Source organism: Sphaerodactylus townsendi, linkage group LG02, assembly GCF_021028975.2.
Source record: "Sphaerodactylus townsendi isolate TG3544 linkage group LG02, MPM_Stown_v2.3, whole genome shotgun sequence".
Lineage (NCBI taxonomy): Eukaryota > Metazoa > Chordata > Lepidosauria > Squamata > Sphaerodactylidae > Sphaerodactylus > Sphaerodactylus townsendi.
Genome location: NC_059426.1, coordinates 60,620,021 through 60,641,697, shown reverse-complemented (window position 1 = coordinate 60,641,697; position 21,677 = coordinate 60,620,021). Strand labels below are relative to the sequence as shown.

Here is a 21,677-nt window from a genome sequence, read left to right as displayed (position 1 = left end):
TTTAAAAGAAATAAGGGGCAAAATGACACTTTTGAAATCTAAGTAGAGTTTTTTAATTTGTTGGTTTTAGGTAAAATGTCATCAGTACTGGCCAGAGCCTGGTGGAAGTTCTGCATATGGGAATTTCCAGATCACCTGCCATTCAGAAGAAGGAAATCCTGCTTATGTCTTCAGAGAGATGACATTATCTAACTTGGAAGTGAGATTTCAATTATTCATCTACGTCTCTGAAATACTAAAACCATCTTGCTTCAGAAGATCATTGAAGTAGCAAATACATTTTTAGACTTTCTGAAGAAACTACCCCATCATGTTAAAAAGAAATTAAATTCTCACCCTCTACATATTAGTTCATTCTTGATTGTTTTAGATTCCATCTCCTAGTATTGGTAGGTAGGGCAAAGTTAATTTTCCTGGGAAAGGGGTCTTCTATCAGACTCCCAATTAAGATTTTTGTCACAGGAAGGCAAGGTTCACTGGAAGCTGACTTGGACTCACAAAAAAGTGTTAAAGAAAAAAGCAAAAGGACACCTGATACTGTTCCAGCAAAAAAAGTTCAAACAACACCTGGAAGGTTTTTGTGGAATGGTTTTTAAATATTCTGTATCTGCTGTTACCTTTTTTTTTCTCTTTCAAAAAGACCTGGACAGTGAAAGAGGACAAGTTTTGGTGCTATCCAGCATTCTAGGCAGTGTCAGGGAAGAAAATGTTCAATAAATTTCTTAGGGTTTTTTCTCTAGTTCCTCCTATACCTTTTTAGAGCCTTAATTTGGGTATGTGGGTAGTGTCCTGTGGGGTGAAGTTAGCCACTGCAGATAGTTAGACAGAAGCCTCTGGTGTCTCAACGAGCAGCATCGGGTCGATTCCTGCCATTGCTGCCCTCAGTTGACTAAACAAGTCCATAAAAATCATCGGTCCCATCTCTTGTTTGAGTGCTTCTCTGTCATCTCATGTATCATACAAGAAGAAGGTCCTTGCTTCCATCTCAAAGGTGACCCAGCAACCAATGAGTTCATCATTGGCACTGACTGCTCCCAAGGTCTGAGCCCTAAATGAAGTGCCCTTCTAAGTTGGATCCCACATCCATTCAGCTGAAAGAGGATCAGTAAGAGGATAGATTGGAAACTCTGCACCCCCTTTCAGCATTCTCCTAAAGTGAAATATGTGGACTCTGAGGGTCGAGTAGAGGATACCTCTGTGGACTCTGTTGATTCCTCCGTGTCAGTGGTCTTTTGGAGAGATCTCCAGTCCCAAGATCTTTTCTTCAGTCCCAAGATTGTTCCTGCTATGTCAATCTCAATATGAGGAGTTCTCACTGATAGAAAGACATCAGGCTTCCTATAACTACCCACCCTAAGAGTGCCAAGAGTTGTCTTTGTAGAGCCAACAGCAATCCCCTCAGTAATGATCACAATTTCCTTGTTCCTGTACATATGCTGAGCTCTGCTGGTTGTCATGTGACTATGAGAGTGCCTCTTCTTCATCCTAGTGGTTGATTTCTCACTGCTTCATCTCAGAAGGAGATGCCATTCCTGGAATCCACCATCAAACGCCTCAATGATTGTCATGCTGTCTGGTCCTAGTCAATCTGCCTGTGGATCAAGTCCTCACTTTACAGCATAAGCCATCTTATGGCTTACACAGCACAGGACTAATAAATACCTTCTGCTCAACACCGTTTTGGCAGGCAGTTTAGGCCCTAGATTGCTCCTGGACACCACAGCCTCAGCCTTCATCCACCACATCATCTTAAATCTAAGATACCTTAACCAGCACATTGGTTCCACCATGAGTCCTCAAATTCTTATTTACTTACCTTATCCTCTGCTCCACTGGAGTTCAATTACCTATATAGTGATTGCCTACTTCAGCAGCAATCTGGAGAAGGGTCCTGGAAGACATGTGTAAGACAGTCATGTGGGCCTCAGTCTATATTTTCATGCATTCACTGAAAAGTTTACATGATAGCTCAGCTGCATTAGCTTTGGATATAAGGCACTCCAAAACGTCTTCAACCTTAAGAACTTTCTTAGTGTCAAGAGATTTGAATAGGAAAGGGATTATTTTCCCATCAAATGAAGAATGAATTCCAATTCTTGAGGTGAGAAGAACAATCTTGCCTTTTCTTTTTCTTGATGCTTGGGGGAAGTCCCATTTCACAAGAATGCCTTACCTACAGTTCAGAAGGCAGAACCACCCTGTGAAGAATTAACTCTCGACAGGAAGAACAGATAAGAACTTCCTCTTTGTACCTATAGCATTTTTTTCATAGACCTTTGAATGTCACCCTTAACAGCTGTTGTTTCTCCACAAACATTTTTGTGTGAATGTAACTACAGAAAATGCCAAGCAACTAAAGTAATAGAGCTAATAGATTTCTGCCTACAGTGATCTAATATGTCAGCTTACTTCTCAAATATATTTTATTTAGGAAATTTATATGCCTAATTTAATTCAGATTTGTCCCTGATCATCACAGCGGTAGCTCTATGGACCTGATTTGATAAATGCACAGCCCATTTGATTTCCCAATCTGTTTTACCCTTTGAATGATTTTAACTGGTATCAAGTTTTGCGAAAACAGAAACTTGAAGTGATATCTTTCTAAGTGCAAGAAGAACAGTGATATACATTTGATTACATTTGGGTATGTTTTATTTTACTAGAAAAATGAGCATCGTCAGCTCACTCAAATCCAGTACATAGCATGGCCTGATCATGGGGTTCCTGATGATTCCAGTGATTTCCTGGATTTTGTGTGTCTCGTACGGAAAAAAAGAACTGGCCGAGAAGAACCTATTGTTGTCCACTGCAGGTATTTAGTTTGTAGGCAACACTTGACCTTCCCCTTTTTCATCATGTTTGATAGCATTATTTCAATTTATATTCATGTTCAAATTCTGTATAACTGAATTATTAACTCCTATCCTGTTTACATTATGTGTTTTTAAAAAAAAAATATTGATATTTTGGATTGTTACAGATTTATGTTATACATCTTTATGTTTCATCCTCCATATCCTTTTATCCCCTTTCCCCCCTCCCCCCTTCTTCTTTTCTTCTTTAAATGTGCAGCAGCAGATCCACTCTTTCTAATCTACTTTTCCAGTTTTCTTCTGTGATTCCAATTTTGTTTAACCAGTCTTTGAATTCAGTCCAGATCCATTTCATATCCTTTTGTTTTTCTTTCCATATTTGGTTTCTTGACATTATGTCAAAAATTTCTAATTGTATTTGTTCCCATGTATATTCCAACCATTTCTGTATTGCCCAGATTCTTTTGTCTTTCCACCCTAATGCTATTACTGCATGGGCCGCTCTGATCATAAGTTTAAATAGCATTCTCTTTCTTTGTTCTATTATTGTATATTCCAGTATACCTATAATCCTGTTTACACTAGCGGACACAGTTGCATGTCTTTTTCTTTTCTATTTTCTGAGATTAAAGTAATTTGAATAGCAAAAATTTTGCCTCATGGCCTCAAAACATTTTCATGCAGAATTTCAAGATGTGTTTATAACAGAATGTTTAGTAAGACAGGATTGGAAAAGAAACATTTAGGAAGCCTTACTGACTATCCATATGAACTATGGCGCTAAAATAAATTGGTAGAGTAAAGCATCTGTTAGTGAAATGCATAGTAAAAATATGTCATGCTTAACACAGAGCAACACAAGCCTATCAATTTCATGCCCAATGCAGCTATTTGTTTGAATATCATTGACTTTTGCATCTTTATATCTTTGATGACTTTTGCTTTATATCTAGTTCTGTCCTTATTGTTGATGTAGATGTACCTGAAGACAGTTGTTACTTATCACACGTGAACTGTGCTAGAGTTTAAGGTTTCACTAACAGAGTCAAGCAGATGGGTATTATTAGGAGCTTCTCCATATTGTCAAAAGCAGGGATTAAGCTGGAACTTGGTTCTCTCATGATAAGCCCACCAAGTCTATCACAGTGAAGCTGATCCATTGCACTTCTGGTGTGCTAATCCCTGCAATTTCCCCAAATGCAGGAAACTTGACTGCATTTCTTGGATCAAAATCTCTTGACGCCCAGCCTTGAATCATGTTCAGAAACAGGTGGTAACAGTTAGTGTTGGGAAATGAAAGGTACTGGGCTTCCTAATGAAAACCACATCATCAGGTCTAATTCTCTTTTGCAAGTGTTACATATATACGTGCTGGCTTAGTGAGGAAATGTCTACATTTGTTGTAGCTGTAAGAAACATGATGCTTCCAGACTTAACAACTGAGATGCCAGAATACTTTTATCAAATAATTGGGCTTCATCTGGGAAAAGTGCTATAAATTGGCTGGCAAACCATCCTTTAACAAACAATGTCCATTCAGTTTAACCAAAACAACACAATGTTCCATGACTGAGTTTTGACATTGAATTAAGTAGTTGGAATAATACTGTAGCAGGAATTAAAAGACCTGTTACTTTCATATCTAATCTGTAGTGTTTAGTACCAAAGGGGGGGGGGGGGGGCTTCCACAGAATTTCAGTAATTCATTTTTTTCAAAAGTCAGCTTTCCATTTGTGTCTTTGCTTCCTTTGTTATAATCCTCCTTTTTAATCACAATTTATATGAATAATTTAAATTGTTGCCTTTTTTGAACTGTAGTTAAGAATTCTTCTCGATTGCCTGAACAATTGTGCTCCTTTTGGAAATTTTAGGATGAGAATATTAGTGTGCTTGAAATAAGAAGGTTAATAATTTACTACTTTTAAATATCGATACAGTTTTCTGTGTCATGGTGGTACTGATTGTGGCACACTGTCTTTTAAACTGGAAAACATAGTTTTACTTCTGCATTCCATTTTCTTCTCTTTTTGGATTGAATTTTATATCAACACAGATATACTTCTTGGGATAATGCTGCATTTCCACAGACAAGAAAATTCAGGACTAGCAAGACATTTTCAGTCACTCAAAAATCTGACTTTTTTGAGCTGTTTTTCTTACAATAAATTGCTTCTGAAATAGTTGTTAGGGAGGAACACTATTGTTGGGTTGAAGACTGAGAAAGGTATGTTTTATGAAAGATTTCTTGTGATTTGTGAATCAGTAGGGATCAGGACTGCCTTCTTGAGGTGTCCGAGGTTCTTCCTTCTTGGGCTATTAGAGATTGTTACAACTAGGAACAGAATATTGAGTATATTGAATTGTTTTACATCCACACTAACATCTTAGATTTTGCTTAGCCCTTATTTGATCTCATTATCAGAGATCAGTGCTGCTAATGATTGTATGACCGTTGTACTGAGCTGAAGTTTTGGGTCTGTTAAGCCTCCCTGGCCATTAGTGGCCAGATTGTTTTCTTGTATCATGGGGTGCTAATTAATCGGTAGTAAGTCCTGTACCTGTTCTTCCCTTCTGGCACTTTTTTTTTTAATTTTAGAGGCTTGTCTGTGGAGGCTGATGGTTTTGAGCAGATGATTATAGTGGATGCTGGCCCTTGCACCCTTTTGCTGGTTTGTTTGTCTTTTGTCAGTGGAAATAAATCACATTTGTACTACCCTTTGATGCCATCTTCTGGACAAAAATATATATTAACCTGTTGCTAAAGTTGCAGATATTGCTGAAGTTGCAGATGGTTTTAAAAGCAGATGTTTGGATTTTCAGCTGTAATACACACATATCCTTCTATGTGTATATATACAAAAGTGATGTCCTGCTTTGATAAATCTGATAACGTTCTCCACTGACTTAAGCCACCTTAAGGACTGCCTTCATCAGATCTCTGGAGGGGCATCTCAACAAATGTTCTAAATAAAACTCGTAATGATTTTAGTACAGTGAGCTCGCTCTTCCATTGCTTTTAGAAAGCATTGTTTAGATCACCGTCAGTGTCAAGAATCTTTCCAATTTCTAAGAACTTACGTTTGAGAGGAGTACAATAAGACTGAAATGAATGTGGAAATTTTGAAGCAGGGGCATAAAGACTCCACCATTACTTTAGTCAGGTACAGCTAGTGGTGCATATTGAATATCAGCCACCTGCCAATCACGTGTGGACTCAAGGCATGGTAAAGGGGACTGGCAACTAGAGCCTGGAGAACAACAGAGGCTAAAGTCCAACCTGAAGTATTAGAAAACTACACTCTTTGTATTTATTGGAGATTAGTGGCTAATGTTGCATCCCCCTGTTCCTTTCTGAAGAAACTCTAGGCCTTGTGACTACCTCACTAATTCCACTTCAGTCCTAGGCTCATGAGATTCTGTTTTCAATCACAGCAGCTACAGTAACATGATAGCTTTGGTCATCTGAGATTATATAAGGATTTGATCCATATTGAACATTTCTTTCTTATCTCTTAACTTTTTTGGATGAAATTTATACATGCTTCTTTAGTTGGATCAATCCATGGAGTGCAATCCATGGAGGCAGGGGGAGGCTTAAACTATTGCGCCAGTGTGAGTGCCCCTGATGTTAGCAAAGTGGGCAAATATGCCAGCACAAGGGGCAAACACAGCAGTGGACAAGCACAAGGGGCAAACACAGCTCCAAAGCACCCAGAAGCAGCCAACACTGTGGAAGCCCATGTTGGCGTGGCAGGGCAGCCTGGGGGCATTCCCAGGGATGGAACTGACTTTAGTCAGCTTCCACAGGGCTTTTGGCTTGGGAACACTCCTACGCCACCAAATAACTTGCACTACATTTTAGTGTGACGTAACCCACAGACTGACAGTAGGGGTTTTCAGGACAACCAGCTTTGTAGTATCGTGTAAATCTTATGTTCAGCCTATACCAACAATTTTTAAACTGTTTCTAGCACTATTGTGTTTCAGATATTCCTGGATAGGAAAAAGAATATCTGGCTGGCTGAATGTAGAGATTAGAGAATTATTAACATTTTTTAAAATCCCATTTTTAACCCTTCTCCTATCTCGAATCTTTTATATAATAGCATACTTTCCAATAAAATATTCTGGTTCTTGAGTTGTTATGTGTGAAGCTCCATGTAGATCCTGATTCTGTAAGACAGTAGGTTCATTCTATTGAAAATAATTATCTCTCCAGTTGGTAAAGAAATTAATTATTATCTTGTGATAGTAATTCTCTTAAGATTTGTAATTATCCTACCCACTTTAACCTCATCCACTTGCAAAGCCAGGAAGAGTGCAGATTGTGTGAGAGAGAATGTTTCTGTATAATTTGAGAATGATCCCGGCTTTGCATTTTGAAAGTGCACAGATACTTCTCCCCAGTCCAGATACAACACTTGCATCCAATTATCTTTGGTTTGCTGATTGGGAGCTAGTCATGATGGTATGTGTGTCCTGTTTCCCTCTATGGGAACTATTCTACACACAATCACAAACATGAATAACTGGCTGGGCTACCTCTGTGGCAGCAGACCCTTTAAAAACAGGTTGCTAGAGCTGAGGGAGAGACCCTTCTACCTACCTGAGAGCAGCCTTAATTTATTGCATTATTGAATAAAATATTTCATCTGGCCTTTTTTCCACCTACTCTCCAAAGAGACCCATAGCACTGTATTGTCGAAGGCTTTCATGGCCAGACTCAACTGATTGTTGTGGACTTTCTGGGCTGTGTGGCTGTGGTCTGGTAGATCTTGTTCCTAACGTTTCGCCTGCTTCTGCATTATCCATGTCCCAGGTTGGGGAACCAATCAGTAAGTGTTTACATGAATGTAAATGGACTGAAAACCCCACCCGCAATACAATGCAGTCAACCACACCTTTGCATATCAAGTTCCACCCAAACACTTACTGATTAGTTCCCCACCCTGGGACATGGACAATATATGCCCCACTAAACATTCCCTTCTCACTGTACACAGTGTGTAACACACTTCTCTCTGTGATACAACTCTGAAGGTGCCAGCCACAGATGCAGGCGAAACATTAGGAACAAGATCTACCAGATCACAGCCACACAGAAGGAAAGCATAGCAACTCATGACAAAATATACCATAAGTCTTATGAATGGTTATGAAAGTTTATTGTATGGCAAAACACCTACCACCACATACCTGAAACTTTTATTTCCCTTTTTTGTGGAGTAACGATTATGTTTCTGCATGTTTTTCTTTTCAAAACATTTAAGTTTTATCCAAATCAGCTGTGGAACATTTGAATTCTTATGTAAATTGCTAAGTGTTTTAAACTATGATAAAAATGCAGCTCTTTATCTTACAGTGCCGGGATTGGACGAACAGGAGTTCTTATCACTATGGAAACAGCTATGTGTCTCATAGAGTGTAATCAGCCTGTTTATCCTTTAGATATTGTGAGAACCATGAGAGATCAAAGGGCCATGATGATCCAAACTCCTGTGAGTACTTGATATACATTAGAATAAACTCTTTCCAATGTCATATGCCAGAACTTTTTAAAAGAAGCATATTGTTGCAATTTTTTGTAGATTTTGTAGACACGAAAGTAGAACTTTAAACAGATTTAATTGAGCATAAGCTTTCATTGGCTAGAGCCCACTTCAATATGTATGAAATTTAACACTTGGGTGTACTTGAGAACAAAACTGGATTTGCAGCCTCAAAGTATGAAGATTCTCGCTCCCAGTCTAAAGCATGATTCATAAATTGGAAGCTAGCCTTATATGTGTGTTTGTTCCCTTCTCTTTAACGGTGTTCACCCAGGATGCAATAATTAGGTTTGCACCAGATCTTACTACAGATGGAGAATACTACTAAAGCAACTTGAGTTTCAGTAAAATAATATTCAGATTCTTCTCACTTTAAGTGCAGTAAACAGTATGTTTCAGTAACAAGCAATCGACTCCTTCCAGGAAACAGCAGATTCAGACAGAAAGATCAGAAGAGACAGGATTTTCTTCTTGGAACAATGTTGGATACATTTTATTGTATCCAGATTCTCCTGATTGTGAGCTGATAGTTCCTGGTGACCTCTTCTTCTGTGACTCCCAAAGTGCGCCCCCCACCTGGTACTGTCCCACAAATAGATACCAGTGTTATCAGCTCTGGTAGCACCATCAGCAACTAAACAATTGTGAGAAAGAGGTATCTGCTTTCCTGCCTAATACAAGATTGGCAAAATCAGAGCAGATATTGCTTATTCTCTTGGTGTACCCATAGGGAGTGTCCAAAGTACCCTTCCTCCTGTCAGTGTGCGTTAGAAAAAGTCTGTGATGACCACCCTATATTCCACTATATTACTTATTTTATAAATAGCCCACTGTGATGACCACTTCCTTCTTGCTTTGTGAATAAATATATGTGAAAAATACTGTTTATTTATTCCTTTCTTTCCATGGTATATATCACTGTCACCAGGAATTTAATTCCAAACACCTTTCTAATTTCTCCTAAACTATGGTGTCTGAGCTCTAAACAGTTTTGAAGGGCTATGTGGAAGAAACCCTCATAAGTTACTGGTGTAGGCTTCCAGGTGTATTTGAAAAAATTAAATTTTTATTTATATATTTTCTTTGGATTAATGGTTATTAAGAAAAATGTTTCTTGTCTCTACAATGAGTAAAACAAACTGAGGCAATAAATTCTGATTGAGGTGACTTTTACTTTACATAAATCTACTCACTCTCTCTCTCTCTCTCTCTCTCTCTCTCTCTCTCTCTCTCTCTCTCTCTATCTATCTATCTATCTATCTATCTATCTATCTATCTATCTATCTATCTATCTATCTATCTATCTATCTATCTATCTATCTTTGTGATCATATTAGGATTTTATTCCATTCTCCCAATGTCTCCTATGTGTATTCTAGCTATTTGTTAGGGCAGTTTTGTACTTTATATAACAGTAGGAAGGATTCAAGTCAGAAATCTGCTGTTAATATAATACTGTTCTCTGTTTACTTCATCCCCTTCTCAGTTCTCAGTATATGACAGAATGTCTCTAAACAAAACTCTTCTCAGCCTCTCTCAAGTATCAACCAATCAAGTATCAACCTCGCTCTCTCATCCCCTTTTATAACTCCTTCTACAACTTATCTCTCGCTTGAAGAAACACACACCCAACATTTCAAATCATTACACATCTTTCTCCCCTAAGGGAAACTGAAGCAGTTTATATCATTCTCTTCTCATTTATTTTATCCTTACAGCAGCTCTGTGAGTTAGGTTAGATTGAGTGTGTGTGACTGGGCCAAAGTCACACAATGAGCTTCTGTAGCAAAATGCGGACTTTAACATGGGTCTATCAGATCATAGTCTGAAACTCTAACCACTATACAACACTGGTTGTTGTTGAACAGTAGCAAGCATCCAGCCTTTGGGGGAGTGGGGTGGTCACATAAGCTGCATGGCAGCAAGTTGTCTGATGGTTCCTGCTGGGCCTGGCCCAATGAGTCGTCAAAGGCCAAAAATACCCTGGAAAAGGGCTCTTGCCATTCCCTCTGCCTTTAATGGACAGAAACGAAGGCTGGCAGGCTGGCAGTAGTATAATGATTTTAGCAACAGCCACTGAGGGCGTTTATCTACAGATGCTGCTACTATCATTTGAGAAGATTATTACTGCCCTCCCAAAGTATTTTTGTTAAATGTCATATTTTTCTGAGGCTTTTCTGAAGCAAGTAGAAACAGCTGCCTTGTCTGTCTGTGGCCCCCCAGAAGAGGCCATGTTGAGAATTTGTTATAATGATGCTATTAAAATTTTAAAATGTTTAGAGTCGTGCAGCATTGAAACTAGAAAGAGCAACTTCTAATTTTGGTACTGTCTTCATATCCTTACATGAGGCCTGCATACAGCAACTGTGCAGTGAGATGCTAAGACTGCAAAACTACTTTTAATACAGCAAGAATAAACAAATCAACAATACATTCCCACAAAATTTTTAAAAAATCAACAAAAACCACTTTTATTCCAATAAGAATTAGCAGCTGTATACTATCAGATGAGCAAAGAATTGGAAGTATAATAAGTTAAAAGTAGAAAATCTTATTTAATAAACTTAAATGAAAAAAAGAACCTTCTGTGACATCCATACCCTGGTAATATCTAGACTGTGTGTGTTAGGTGCTATCAAGTCACTTCTGACTTATGGCAATTAATGATCTCCCAAATGCCCTATTGTTAACAGCTTTTTCTCAGGCCTTCATTGGTATCAAGGCTTTTATTTTCTTTTGGCCACAGGAATAGTCTTTGCACATTCTTCCTTGATAATTTCTAGAGTAGACTATTACAATGAACTCTATTGTGGGTTGGCCCTTGAAGAAAATGTAGTTGGTACAGAATACTGCATCAATAATGCTGACTGGAGCTGGTTACAGGGGCCTATCACTGCAGTCTTGTTGCATCTACACTGGTTTCCAATTTGCTTCCAAGTCCAATTCAAGGTGCTAGTGTTGACATTTAAAGCCTTTTACTGCTTTGGGAGCAACATACATACGTATCACCTGAGTATTAACAGTTCGTGTTCAGGTTCTGTGCTTTACATGCGGCTCTTATTTGAGGCTAGATGAGCATTAACTTGAGAAAGCATTGCCTTGGTTGTGCTACCAAGTTTCTTCCCCAGGGAGATTTGTCTGTCCCCCTCTATAGTTATCTGCTGTCAAAGAATGAAGATGTAACACAAACCAAACGGGGGAAGGGAAGGATTCCCCTTCCACACGTTCCAAGCCCTGGGAACTGTTACCTCAGGAATTATTCCTTACTGACATTAAGGACTTCCCTCAAAATCAGCACTAGAGCCAGTATTGCTTTACAGCTCCACAACAAAAGGTTTTATTTAAAATAAACAGTAACGTCAAACATTTCTTTGGTAGGGTTGAGGAACACATAAACACACACACACACACACACACAAAGAAGTAGGTATAATAATTCAGACTGGTATTTAGGCTCTCAAATGGTCCTATGACTGACAGTGAGATGTTTGGGTCCCTGCCTAGGATCCCCGTGCGTTCCTAGGGTCGCCCTAATTTTATATTTTCAGTTGCCCTGACAGGTTTTCAGGCTCAGACCCCTTTTCTGGAGTCTCCCTCACTCCAACTCTCCCCCAGAGAAAAAGCCCCACAGTCCTCCAGCTGCCTCTTTTTTTTTCCTCTCAGCCAATTTCCCCCAGCCAATCAGGACTGGGCAGGACTTATTTCAGTGCAGTTTTTCACTGGAAACCATTTCCCAATAATGGGCATTTGTCACAGAAGGCCTTTTTGTTTCAGTTGACATTTCCTTGCTGACCATCTTTCTTTTTGTTTTTAAATGTGTGTGTATATATAATGTGTATATGTATTATTTTAAAATCAGTGATAATGTTTTTCAGTTTGTTTAAAAACGTGTTCCACCCTATTTGAGTGGAAAGGTGAGATTTAAAAAATAATTGAGCAGGGAGCGGAGTATGCATGAAGTTAGCAGTCCCCTATGGAGATGGTCACTAAGGTTTATAAAGTATTTGGTTGTGACCATTGAGCAGAGGAAGGTAATTTTGGCAACTGATTTATAATTGGATCCAGCATGTGATGGTTACTTAATAAATGAAGTAGAACATAAGGTTTTGGAAATAGGAGTTAGTATTTTATTGCATCAAGAATATGCACTGCAGAGAAATCTTCCTAGCCTAACAGACTGGTTTTCCTAAGTTTGGGATATTGTGTATCTAACACAGTTAAGTCATTGAAAATAAAGAAAAACTCTTACACTGTATATTATGTAATGTTTATTGCGTATTGGAGTAATAAATTCCAGTGGGTTATTTTCATGTTTTCGGTAAAGCTTTGTGAAACTGATTCTTTCTGATGTTAATGCTATGTTTTCTATTGTTATAGTAAAGTTTGCTTTTCAAACTGTTTTTCAGAGCCAATACAGATTTGTTTGTGAGGCTATTTTGAAAGTGTACGAAGAAGGACTCGTTAGACCTTTAATGACATCACTGAATAAATAGAAAGCAAAAGACACTTAATGGAAGAATTGGCATAAGATACTGGCTGCACTTGTTGTGCCATAACTTTGTTTGCAAGAAATTGTGTCTGAAACAATGAAGAACTGCAAAGAACTTGGAAAAACTTCAGCACTGCTGCACTTTATGTTGAAACTGAAAACAGTCTCTAAAACACTATGTTTTTCCTGTGTTGGAAGACTCTTCATGCTTTGCTCTGAACAAACCACAGACTGAATGAATTCCCTGTGTTCAGGATGAATTTTCCAGACTTGAGTGTAGTGCCATATAGTTCCTTTTTGTTTGAACTGTTGCAAAAAAGAAAAGAAAAAAAAGCTTGGAATACTTTTTCTCTCTGTTTGACACCTGTGTCTTTTCAAATTAACAATACACATAAAGCCATCTCTTCCAATGCTAGATTGATTTGCTGTGTTCAGATCCTTGCTATCTTTGTCTTTCGTTTTGGTGGAACGTTAGCAATATTACGGCTATTACACACTGCCTACTGAAGCAGCACATTTTGCCCTATGCCCTTCTAGAATATAACTTGATCAGTAGTAGAAAGCTGCAATCTGTTCTAACCCAGCAGTAGCTGCATAAAGGCCCATTTAACCAGCATCTTGTTTAGGTTGGGATAAAAAAGACATTTGTTTTGAACCAGCAGTTCAGTTTCTTGGCGTGTCATAACGTCAGCATGTTTGAAATCATCTGATAACTTTACGTAATGTAAACAATTTGTCTTAACCCCTTAAGTGCCTTGAAACTTACAGTGTATGGCTCGGATCCTAAGGTGCCATGGTGTAACAGCTGAACAGCATTTACGTTTGCAGAGGAAGAAGGGCAATTTTTGCAGACTCCCACTTTGCCTTCTGCCCTGTTCCTGGGGGTACACTGACCTGGAAGAGCACATTTTTGAGTGGCACAGAAGGCTTCTTTGGGAGGGGAGAAAATCAAAAGCTGCCATCCTTAAGCTGAGCTCCATTTGTGCTGCTTAGGATCCCAACCTGTCTTAATGAATAGGCACTGGTATAGGCCCTAAAGGGGGAAGTATCATCATTGAAACTTTTATTTTAGTGGGTTCACATTTTAAAGCATGACCCTTGGTGCTTAGAATATGCTGGGAGGGGGATACAGAAATACCATTCCTTCTGTTTCTACGATTACCTGCATGCCACTGTGGGTAGCAGAAGCATCCAGGCCTATTTAATAAGTATTGTTTACTCCTGTGAATTGAAGTGGAAAGATCTGACACATTCATTTGGTAAAACGTTTGCAACATAAAGTGGCAAGCCAGTAGATAGTTTTAGAATTTGCTCCATTTTACCCTTAACACTAAGAAGGAAAAGCTTGGTAACTGAAGTAGAAAGATATAACTTTTCAGTAACACTGATACTTTGCTTTAAACATGTTTAAACATGCGTATCTAAGGTGATCCTTCCCCTATCACCCGCTTGCCGTTTATTTCCCCTGAGTTTTCCCCCTACTGTTTTTCAAATCACGCTTCTACTGAACTGCTTTTAAAGGGTGGGGGGGGGGGGGTTAAAGGCCATCAGTTCATCCCTAAAACATTTGGTCTTGTTTGGATTTCCATGTTGTTCTTTTGTGAAACAAAATTGTTAATGTTTGTGTACCTCTGAAGTTGTTAGTATATATGCAGTGGAGGCAGTTCTTTGATACAGTATCTGAGCTCATTCTAGAGACCTGTAGCTTTCCAAAAGTTTTTTCTAGGGGAAGCCAACAGATTAGTAATGGTATCCAGCCTTGCACAGTAAGTTGGGAAGTGTTTGTTTTTTATAAAGATTACCTTCAACCCCTATATTTAATATTTGATTATGCAACACTTTCTTTTTTTAAAAAAAAATCAGCATATGTAAAGTACAGAATGAGAAAATTGATTATTTTTAAATAGCTGGGTTTTTTTTTTCATTTTCTCTTCTGAAGGTATTTAGAAGTACCAACACTGCAGATACACTATATAAAGTTTACCCCTTATGAGCTGAAGCTTTATGGTGTAAAATGACAGCAAACCACCACCAAGGTCTCATTTTTAAAAGTTTTTTTAAAAAATCAGCCCTTATTTACAAAGCAAGGCTGTGATATCTGCTTTTAAATTTACTATTGATTTCATTATTTTCTTTTAACAGGGTTACTTCATTGTTATATATTCCACTGCCAGGGACTTTTGTTAGTGTTTGCTTTTCACATGGGTGGCTGGAATGGCATTAATGATGACAGGCTCCTAAAAATCTTGAGCTGCGCTGTTGTACTGTCTGTAGGAATACAATAGTTTTGTGCTTTGTCAAGTTGGCCCACTTGCTAAAGCTGCTTCTGCTTTCGAAAGCTGTGAAAGTTCAAGGGCTGGTGAGAGCAGTGCTGTTCTATATGAAGTAATAATTGAAGCTACTCTTTTCATAGTCTGTTACTATTCAGTGGGGCATGAGAGGTTGTGTCTGCATTTTCATTAGGCTTCAGGCAGATGACAAAGAACAACGTGGTGACTTCTTAGACTCTTTCTGTGCAGTTGTCTAAAGCCATCATTAAGTGTTGGAGCGAGCGATGTAAAAAAACCCTTTTTAATAGAAAGCTTACAGTGGCTCTTTCCAACCAATGTGATGGCAGTGAAAAGAAATAATGGTAAACATACTTCATGCTCATGCTGCCTTTTGATATATTTTGCATAAAAAGTGTCACGATATAATACATGGAAAGTCTTCTTTCCTGCTTTTGGTTTCCGATTGATTTTCGCTGTTCTAGATCATGGTGTTGGTTACTTACAGGGCTAATTTAAGCACTTGTAGCAAATTAAAGGAATTCTTACATGATATAATACGTACTATTGAAACAACATTTGGTTTCACTATTGCCAACGTAGAAAGTAGCATTGCCCTTTTTATAAACCTATGAGTGACAGGACTAGAGAGTTTATAGCAACACTGTGTTATCATTGGTATTTTACATACGCGATATTCTTATGTGAGGTTGCCAAAGCAATTTGAATCCATGAGAAATATTTATACCACAATGTATAGCTTTGTTGGGGGATATTTTTCATATTCAGTACATTTGATGCAATGTACAGAGAGAAACATTAGTTGTCTTAAAAGTCTCTCCCTCCTTATATAAGCTGATTTAGGGCTTACTGTGTAGTTGCAATGAAGAAATATTGAGAGCGATTAGCTTGGGCAGGGTCACCAGCTGATCATCAAGCTGCGGGAGTTTTCCTCAGTGCGCGAATATGGTAAGGACAGAGTAACAATAAAGCATTCTGCCATGAACGTGGATTTCCACAGAATGCATCTTCTCATTATGGTATCAATAACCTTTTACTAATATTTTTATATGTCCTGAAAGTTAATACTGCTAATTACTTTGCATTGGGTTATGAAGATCTGTATCAAACTAAAACAGAAATATTTTTTGTATGTGTTTCATGCTGTACAAAACATGAATGTATGTTTGAGGCATAATGACATATAAAATAATAAGTGTTATGAATGTTGGATTTTATGGATAATTATTTTCGTACTGTTTGCTAAAAAAAGATGGGGAGAGCAGTCTGTAACACTTCCAGATTTCTTTTTAAATTCCATTTGTTTTCATTGTAAATAACAGCAATAGGTTAATAGTTTTGTGCCAATGTATGTTTAAATGTATGGGAGGTTTTTTTTCCTATCTCCAGGATTGAAAACCGCAATTATTTAAGGTACTTTGAAGGTTTGTCATTTATAGAAATCTAGGAGTCTTAATTTTTTTTCTTTCCATTGCCTTTTTAGTTGTGTGGCTCTGGGGGTAATAGAGTTATAATAGGGGGCAGTTAAATATGAAGTACCCACAGATGATGTCAGTCAATCTCTGAGAAAAATGATTCTAAACAAGCCAGCTAATCATGCCATTTTAAGTATCCCTTTCTCAAAGGATGAAGTGGAGTATCTGCCTCTAGTACTGAAGTAATATTCATTCCAGTGCTAGCACATGGCCAGGCTTCTGGTGCAGCCATCATTGTATTTTATTCCTTAACATTCGTATTGAGCCAATTAAATTTAGGGTCAGATCACAGGTGCTGTTAGACTGAAGCATTAGATGTTGGACAGGTAATGAAACCTACCAAATTTGCACATTGTAGCCCAAATATCCGCCCTGACCTGGAAAGCCCTAGGCTAGGCTGATCTCCTCAGATCTCAGAGGCAAAACAGGGTTGGCCCTGGGTAGTATTTGGATGGTCAACTTCCAAAGAATACCAGGGCTCTGATGCAGAGCTAGGAAAAGGGAAACCACCTCCAAATATGTCTTGCCTTGAAAACCCTACGGGATCATCATAAGTTAGCTGTGACTTGACGGCACAAAAAAAAGCCCAAATTAGTAGTTTGTAACAAGTCATTCATGTTACAACTATGAACAGTAGCTGTGTTTAATCAGAATTTCACAGATAAAGGTCTAGAAGTGCTGCCATTATCTTACAATGGAAGGAGCAAACTGCAAGTGAAGAGAGCTAGGAGAGGTTTGTGACAGAACCAGTGCGGCCAGCGCCTTGCTATGCGCAATGTGCAGAATAAAACTGCTACATCAGTAGAAGGGAGAAAAGCAGCAGAAATGCTGCAGTTGCAGCTATTCAGAGAGGCCAAGAAGTGGAAAAGTCATTCATGCAATCTCAGCAGCTTCTGCATCTGGTAGAACAAATCTGGATTTTTGGGGAAGTGTCTGCTTTAATTAATAGGGTGTAGAAAATTACAAGCTGGTACCAGCCCCTGAAAGTGGTTTTGTAGGATATCTAGCCTGAGGTCTTTTTGTAGCTCTCCATATTTTTCTGAAGATACACCACCTTGGAAAGAAGTGGAGGCATCTGATCTTATGTGCAATATACTTTATTCTTAGATGTAACTATAGAGCACTTTGAGTCATAAATCGCTTAGTTCTGTGTGTGCAGTTAAGGAAATTTCTGCACAATGTACGAAGTCCCTGATTTTCTCCCTCTTGGTTGTTATACAGGCTTAGATCCTGGAATCCTTTTTCATTTGTGGAAAGCAGCCATGGAGGGGACGATTTTTCAGTGATTCTCCATTCCCACTACAAATGGCCTTCCACATTGTTCCAGGGGAGGGAGTGACAGGAGGCTTCATCAGGAGGGTGGAAATTTCCCCTTTAACTAGTGTAGCTCTGCTCACACGAGGTAGAACCCACCTCATAATGGTCTCTGTTCTCAAGGGTGTAAGGAATATAGCTGAGGGGTTGCTCTAATAAAACTTCCCATTTCCTGCTTACAGCCATTCTTTCTGCTGCTGCCATTATAAATGGTTGGTGCTTGTAGGGTTTTGTCTACGTTAGCTGGGTTCTGCATATTATGCTAAGCTTGTCCTATATATGCCCTAACAGAACAGACAGCTGGAAGCCCCTGCATTTAAAGCAGTGGTTATCAACCTTCCTGATGCCGCGACTCTTTAATACAGTTCCTCTTGTTGTGGTGACCCCCAACCCTAAAATTATCTATTTTACAGATGGAGAACACTGATGCAGATAGTCTTAGGCAACCCCTGTGAAAGGGTCGTTCGACCCCCAAAGGGGTCCCAACCCCCAGATTGAGAACCACTGATTTAAAGGGAATGCCCATGTGACATGCTCATTCTGAGTACCACCTCAGCTTCTCAGCCACCCCGCCCCCCTCTGCAAAAAGAAACTGTCTTTGATCTGATTTGCAGTTGTGGTATGGCCACAGGTAGAGTATATATTTGGATGTTAGCCCACAGCCACTATAGGGTGGTGCTATTATCTGCTTTCAGCATTCTGCTGACAGTGTGTTGTCCTGTATCACTTTTTCCCTTTCCTCACCCAGCCATGAGCAGCTGGACTAGGAAAAAGGGAAGAAGTTCAAGGATGGGGGGTGGAGGTGGAGAGAGATGTCCCAAGTTAATCCCTGCTGCACTGTACTTTTATGTGTGTACCTAGGATAGGATAGCAAGAGGTGCAGAGGTAAGGCAGCAGCGGTGAACAGAAGAAGAACTGGTTACATGAATTCCATTCTCACCCAATTCCACTCTGGTTGCTTCTACCATGGCAAGGAACATTTTTGTGCCCCTATGTAGCAGCAACCGTACATTCAATTTAGTGTGTTTAGACTACTTGCAGAATTGCAGCCAATGGCCACACCTAATTAAAAGCAGATTTGCTGGATTTGGTTCTGAACAAATAAGTTGAAAAAGATGCCTTAAACATGAAATCGGTGGCTTATTTATTAACTAGAGATCTTATGCATATATGTGCACTAGCAGCACAAACTGAGAAATTGGTGGTATGCTGTTGAAAACTATAATTTTCAGCAGCACAACACCTCTATTTTCTCAATTTGTGTCATTAATGCATGCCACAAAGGAGATTGGTTGTAATGGCAAATCATAATAAAATTCATATATTAACAAAGCAGAATATTTGATTTATTAAACCTGTAGACACTAATTTGAATACTGGAGATGCTCAGAGGGAAAGCTAGCATATTCACTTTAATTCACCTAATACTGCCAAGCTAGAGAGACAAACCAAAGCCAAAATGTAAGGCACTTAAAAAACTTTTAAATTCTTTGTGCACATTGATTACTTTCTAAATTGAGAAGTTTTAAGATACTTAAGGAAAATTCTATGCTTTTAAACACTATTAATGCCCATGTCTTAATTTGTACTTGCTTTAAAATAAGTGTTTCTGGCCTATGGTTTGTTTGTACAGAGCGACTTGAAGACTGCTGTATTAATAATTTGAGATGAATCTTTTAATAGTAATAATTTGAGATGGAGACCTTGACTGACAATATTTGCTGGTGAAGTTACTTGATATTTAACACAATTTATAAAGGGTTTTGCCTACATTTCTTGAATTTCAAATAGTAGCACTTTATCTCATGCTTTACTACTGACAATTTTTGGACAAAATAAATTTGCTATCAGGTTGAAGAGAGATGCTTAATGGATTCCTGTGTAGAGTTTATTGGGGTTGTTCTGTGATACAAAACTTTACCAGTACATTACTTTCTGGCTCATTTCCATCTGTTTTAGGACACATTTACGTAACTCTGAAATCACAATCCTTCCACACTGTATCCTAATTCTAAGTATTATGCCTGTACATTGACTTATAGTGCTGTGCAACATACCTTGTTATGGTATTATACTGATGCAACTGTTGATGCACTAAGAATTGGAGGACAGGGGAGGGAACAGGTAAAGACTAATACTAAAAATAATCCCCACAGGAACAATTAGTTAAAAGTTCATTTTGGAGTTAATTTTGTGTGTGTGTGTGTCTTGGCTAGCCACAATGCTGTTTACTGTGGCCAGGATCCAAAGAGCTGCAGACAGCTTCTAAATAAGCAGCACAGCTTGTAAGGCCCATCATTTCCACATGATCTACCCTACAGGCTGCTTCTAAATGAGGGGGACCTTGTAGAGAACCTTGGCAGAAAGGTGTGATCAGTGGGAAAAATGTGGGATGCCTTAATACACATTCGGAAATGTTTGCATGTGTCTAAGAAGCTCTTTGATTCCTGGCATAATTGCTGCTTAGACTATTTTTTAACATTTGCTTAAAATCTGGAAATGAATTCATTTTGTACTTAAGTTGCAAATTATGAGTAAAGTAAAAGGATGCACAGAAATTAATGTTTTAAGAGTTGCATTTTTTTCCTTTCAGGCAGCGGATAGAATACGATTGGAGTAGTTAAACCATTGATAATAAATTGCTTCATATTCTTCTAGTAAAGAATGTCAGTACATTTCTTAGTTCAGTTATCTCCAAACTTCAGGGGTTGGCTTCAAATTTAACATAAATTCATCCGGATTCTAAACAGTGACCTAGTTCTAGCGAATTTTGAAAGAAAAGATTTTTGTGTTAGTATATGAGAGCTTTTTCCCCTGTCACAGGTGCTATGTGTGTAAATATAAAGGGTGAAAAATGTAGTCTTGTGTCTGGAACATATTCACAGTCCTATGTGTAGCCATTTTTAATTTTTTTTCTTTTTTGCTAGTGATTTGATGGTAATGCATTTGTTTTTCTTTTGTGACTTTGCATTTGTCCAGTTGAACTGGGTTTTGTGTTACTCAATGAATTGACTTCAAGTGTCTTGGTGGATCATCTCTGAAGCCAGTACACTCACATGTTCTGTGAACATCACACAAGTTCATTTTTATATAAATAGATTTGTCTACAAACTTGTGTGTTCCTTAGGTTTACAAAGTGTTTCAGCAGGGAACCTTGATACTAGGCAGCAGGAAGTGTTCTCAGCTGAAAATGACATGCACTTGAATTTGGTCAACACTGGACAATGTGAAAAGAAGTCAGCATTCATCACTGTAGCTACTGTATGCTTTAAAAGGGCCTTATGTATTTTGCCTGCATTGGGTTAAAGGGAGAATTTTTGCCATTAAGAATAAGGTACACTAACATTCTACATACTATACCAGCAGCTTCCGGGGGACTGGGGGGGGGGGGAGAGAAGAGATAAATATTTAACAAACCTTGTTTTTAGTCTTGAGAACAATTTCATTCTATTATGTGAAATATATGCTGTTATACATATTTTGTGGATATATTTAATTTCAATTGACAAATAGTCATCTAGGTACAAACTTGAACAAAATATATAGTTTACTTGTGAATCTTAATTGTTTAATTGCAAAATAAAAATGTGCTTTAGTAATTTAAAATTTGGAGATTTTTTTAATCTGTTGCAGATACACTGCAGACCTTCGTATCAGTGATTTTAAGAAATTATCATTTTACCCTGTTTTATATACGTGCCACACAGGTGGGTTATCGAACTCTCTTGTGTGTTGATCATAATGTG

General features: G+C 38.3%; 1 protein-coding gene across 1 annotated transcript in view; it reads left to right on the top strand.

Annotated features, from left to right (window-relative positions):
* Window positions 1–21,340, top strand: part of PTPN4 (protein tyrosine phosphatase non-receptor type 4) — a 150,197-nt gene extending 128,857 nt beyond the window's left edge. Inside the window, exons 24-27 of the mRNA XM_048484509.1 lie at window positions 71–199; window positions 2,667–2,815; window positions 8,179–8,314; window positions 12,772–21,340. Coding sequence (XP_048340466.1) covers window positions 71–199; window positions 2,667–2,815; window positions 8,179–8,314; window positions 12,772–12,858 — 501 coding nt within the window. The 3' untranslated portion in view covers window positions 12,859–21,340. The remainder of the gene's footprint in view (window positions 1–70; window positions 200–2,666; window positions 2,816–8,178; window positions 8,315–12,771) is intronic.
* Window positions 21,341–21,677: the final 337 nt, after the last annotated feature.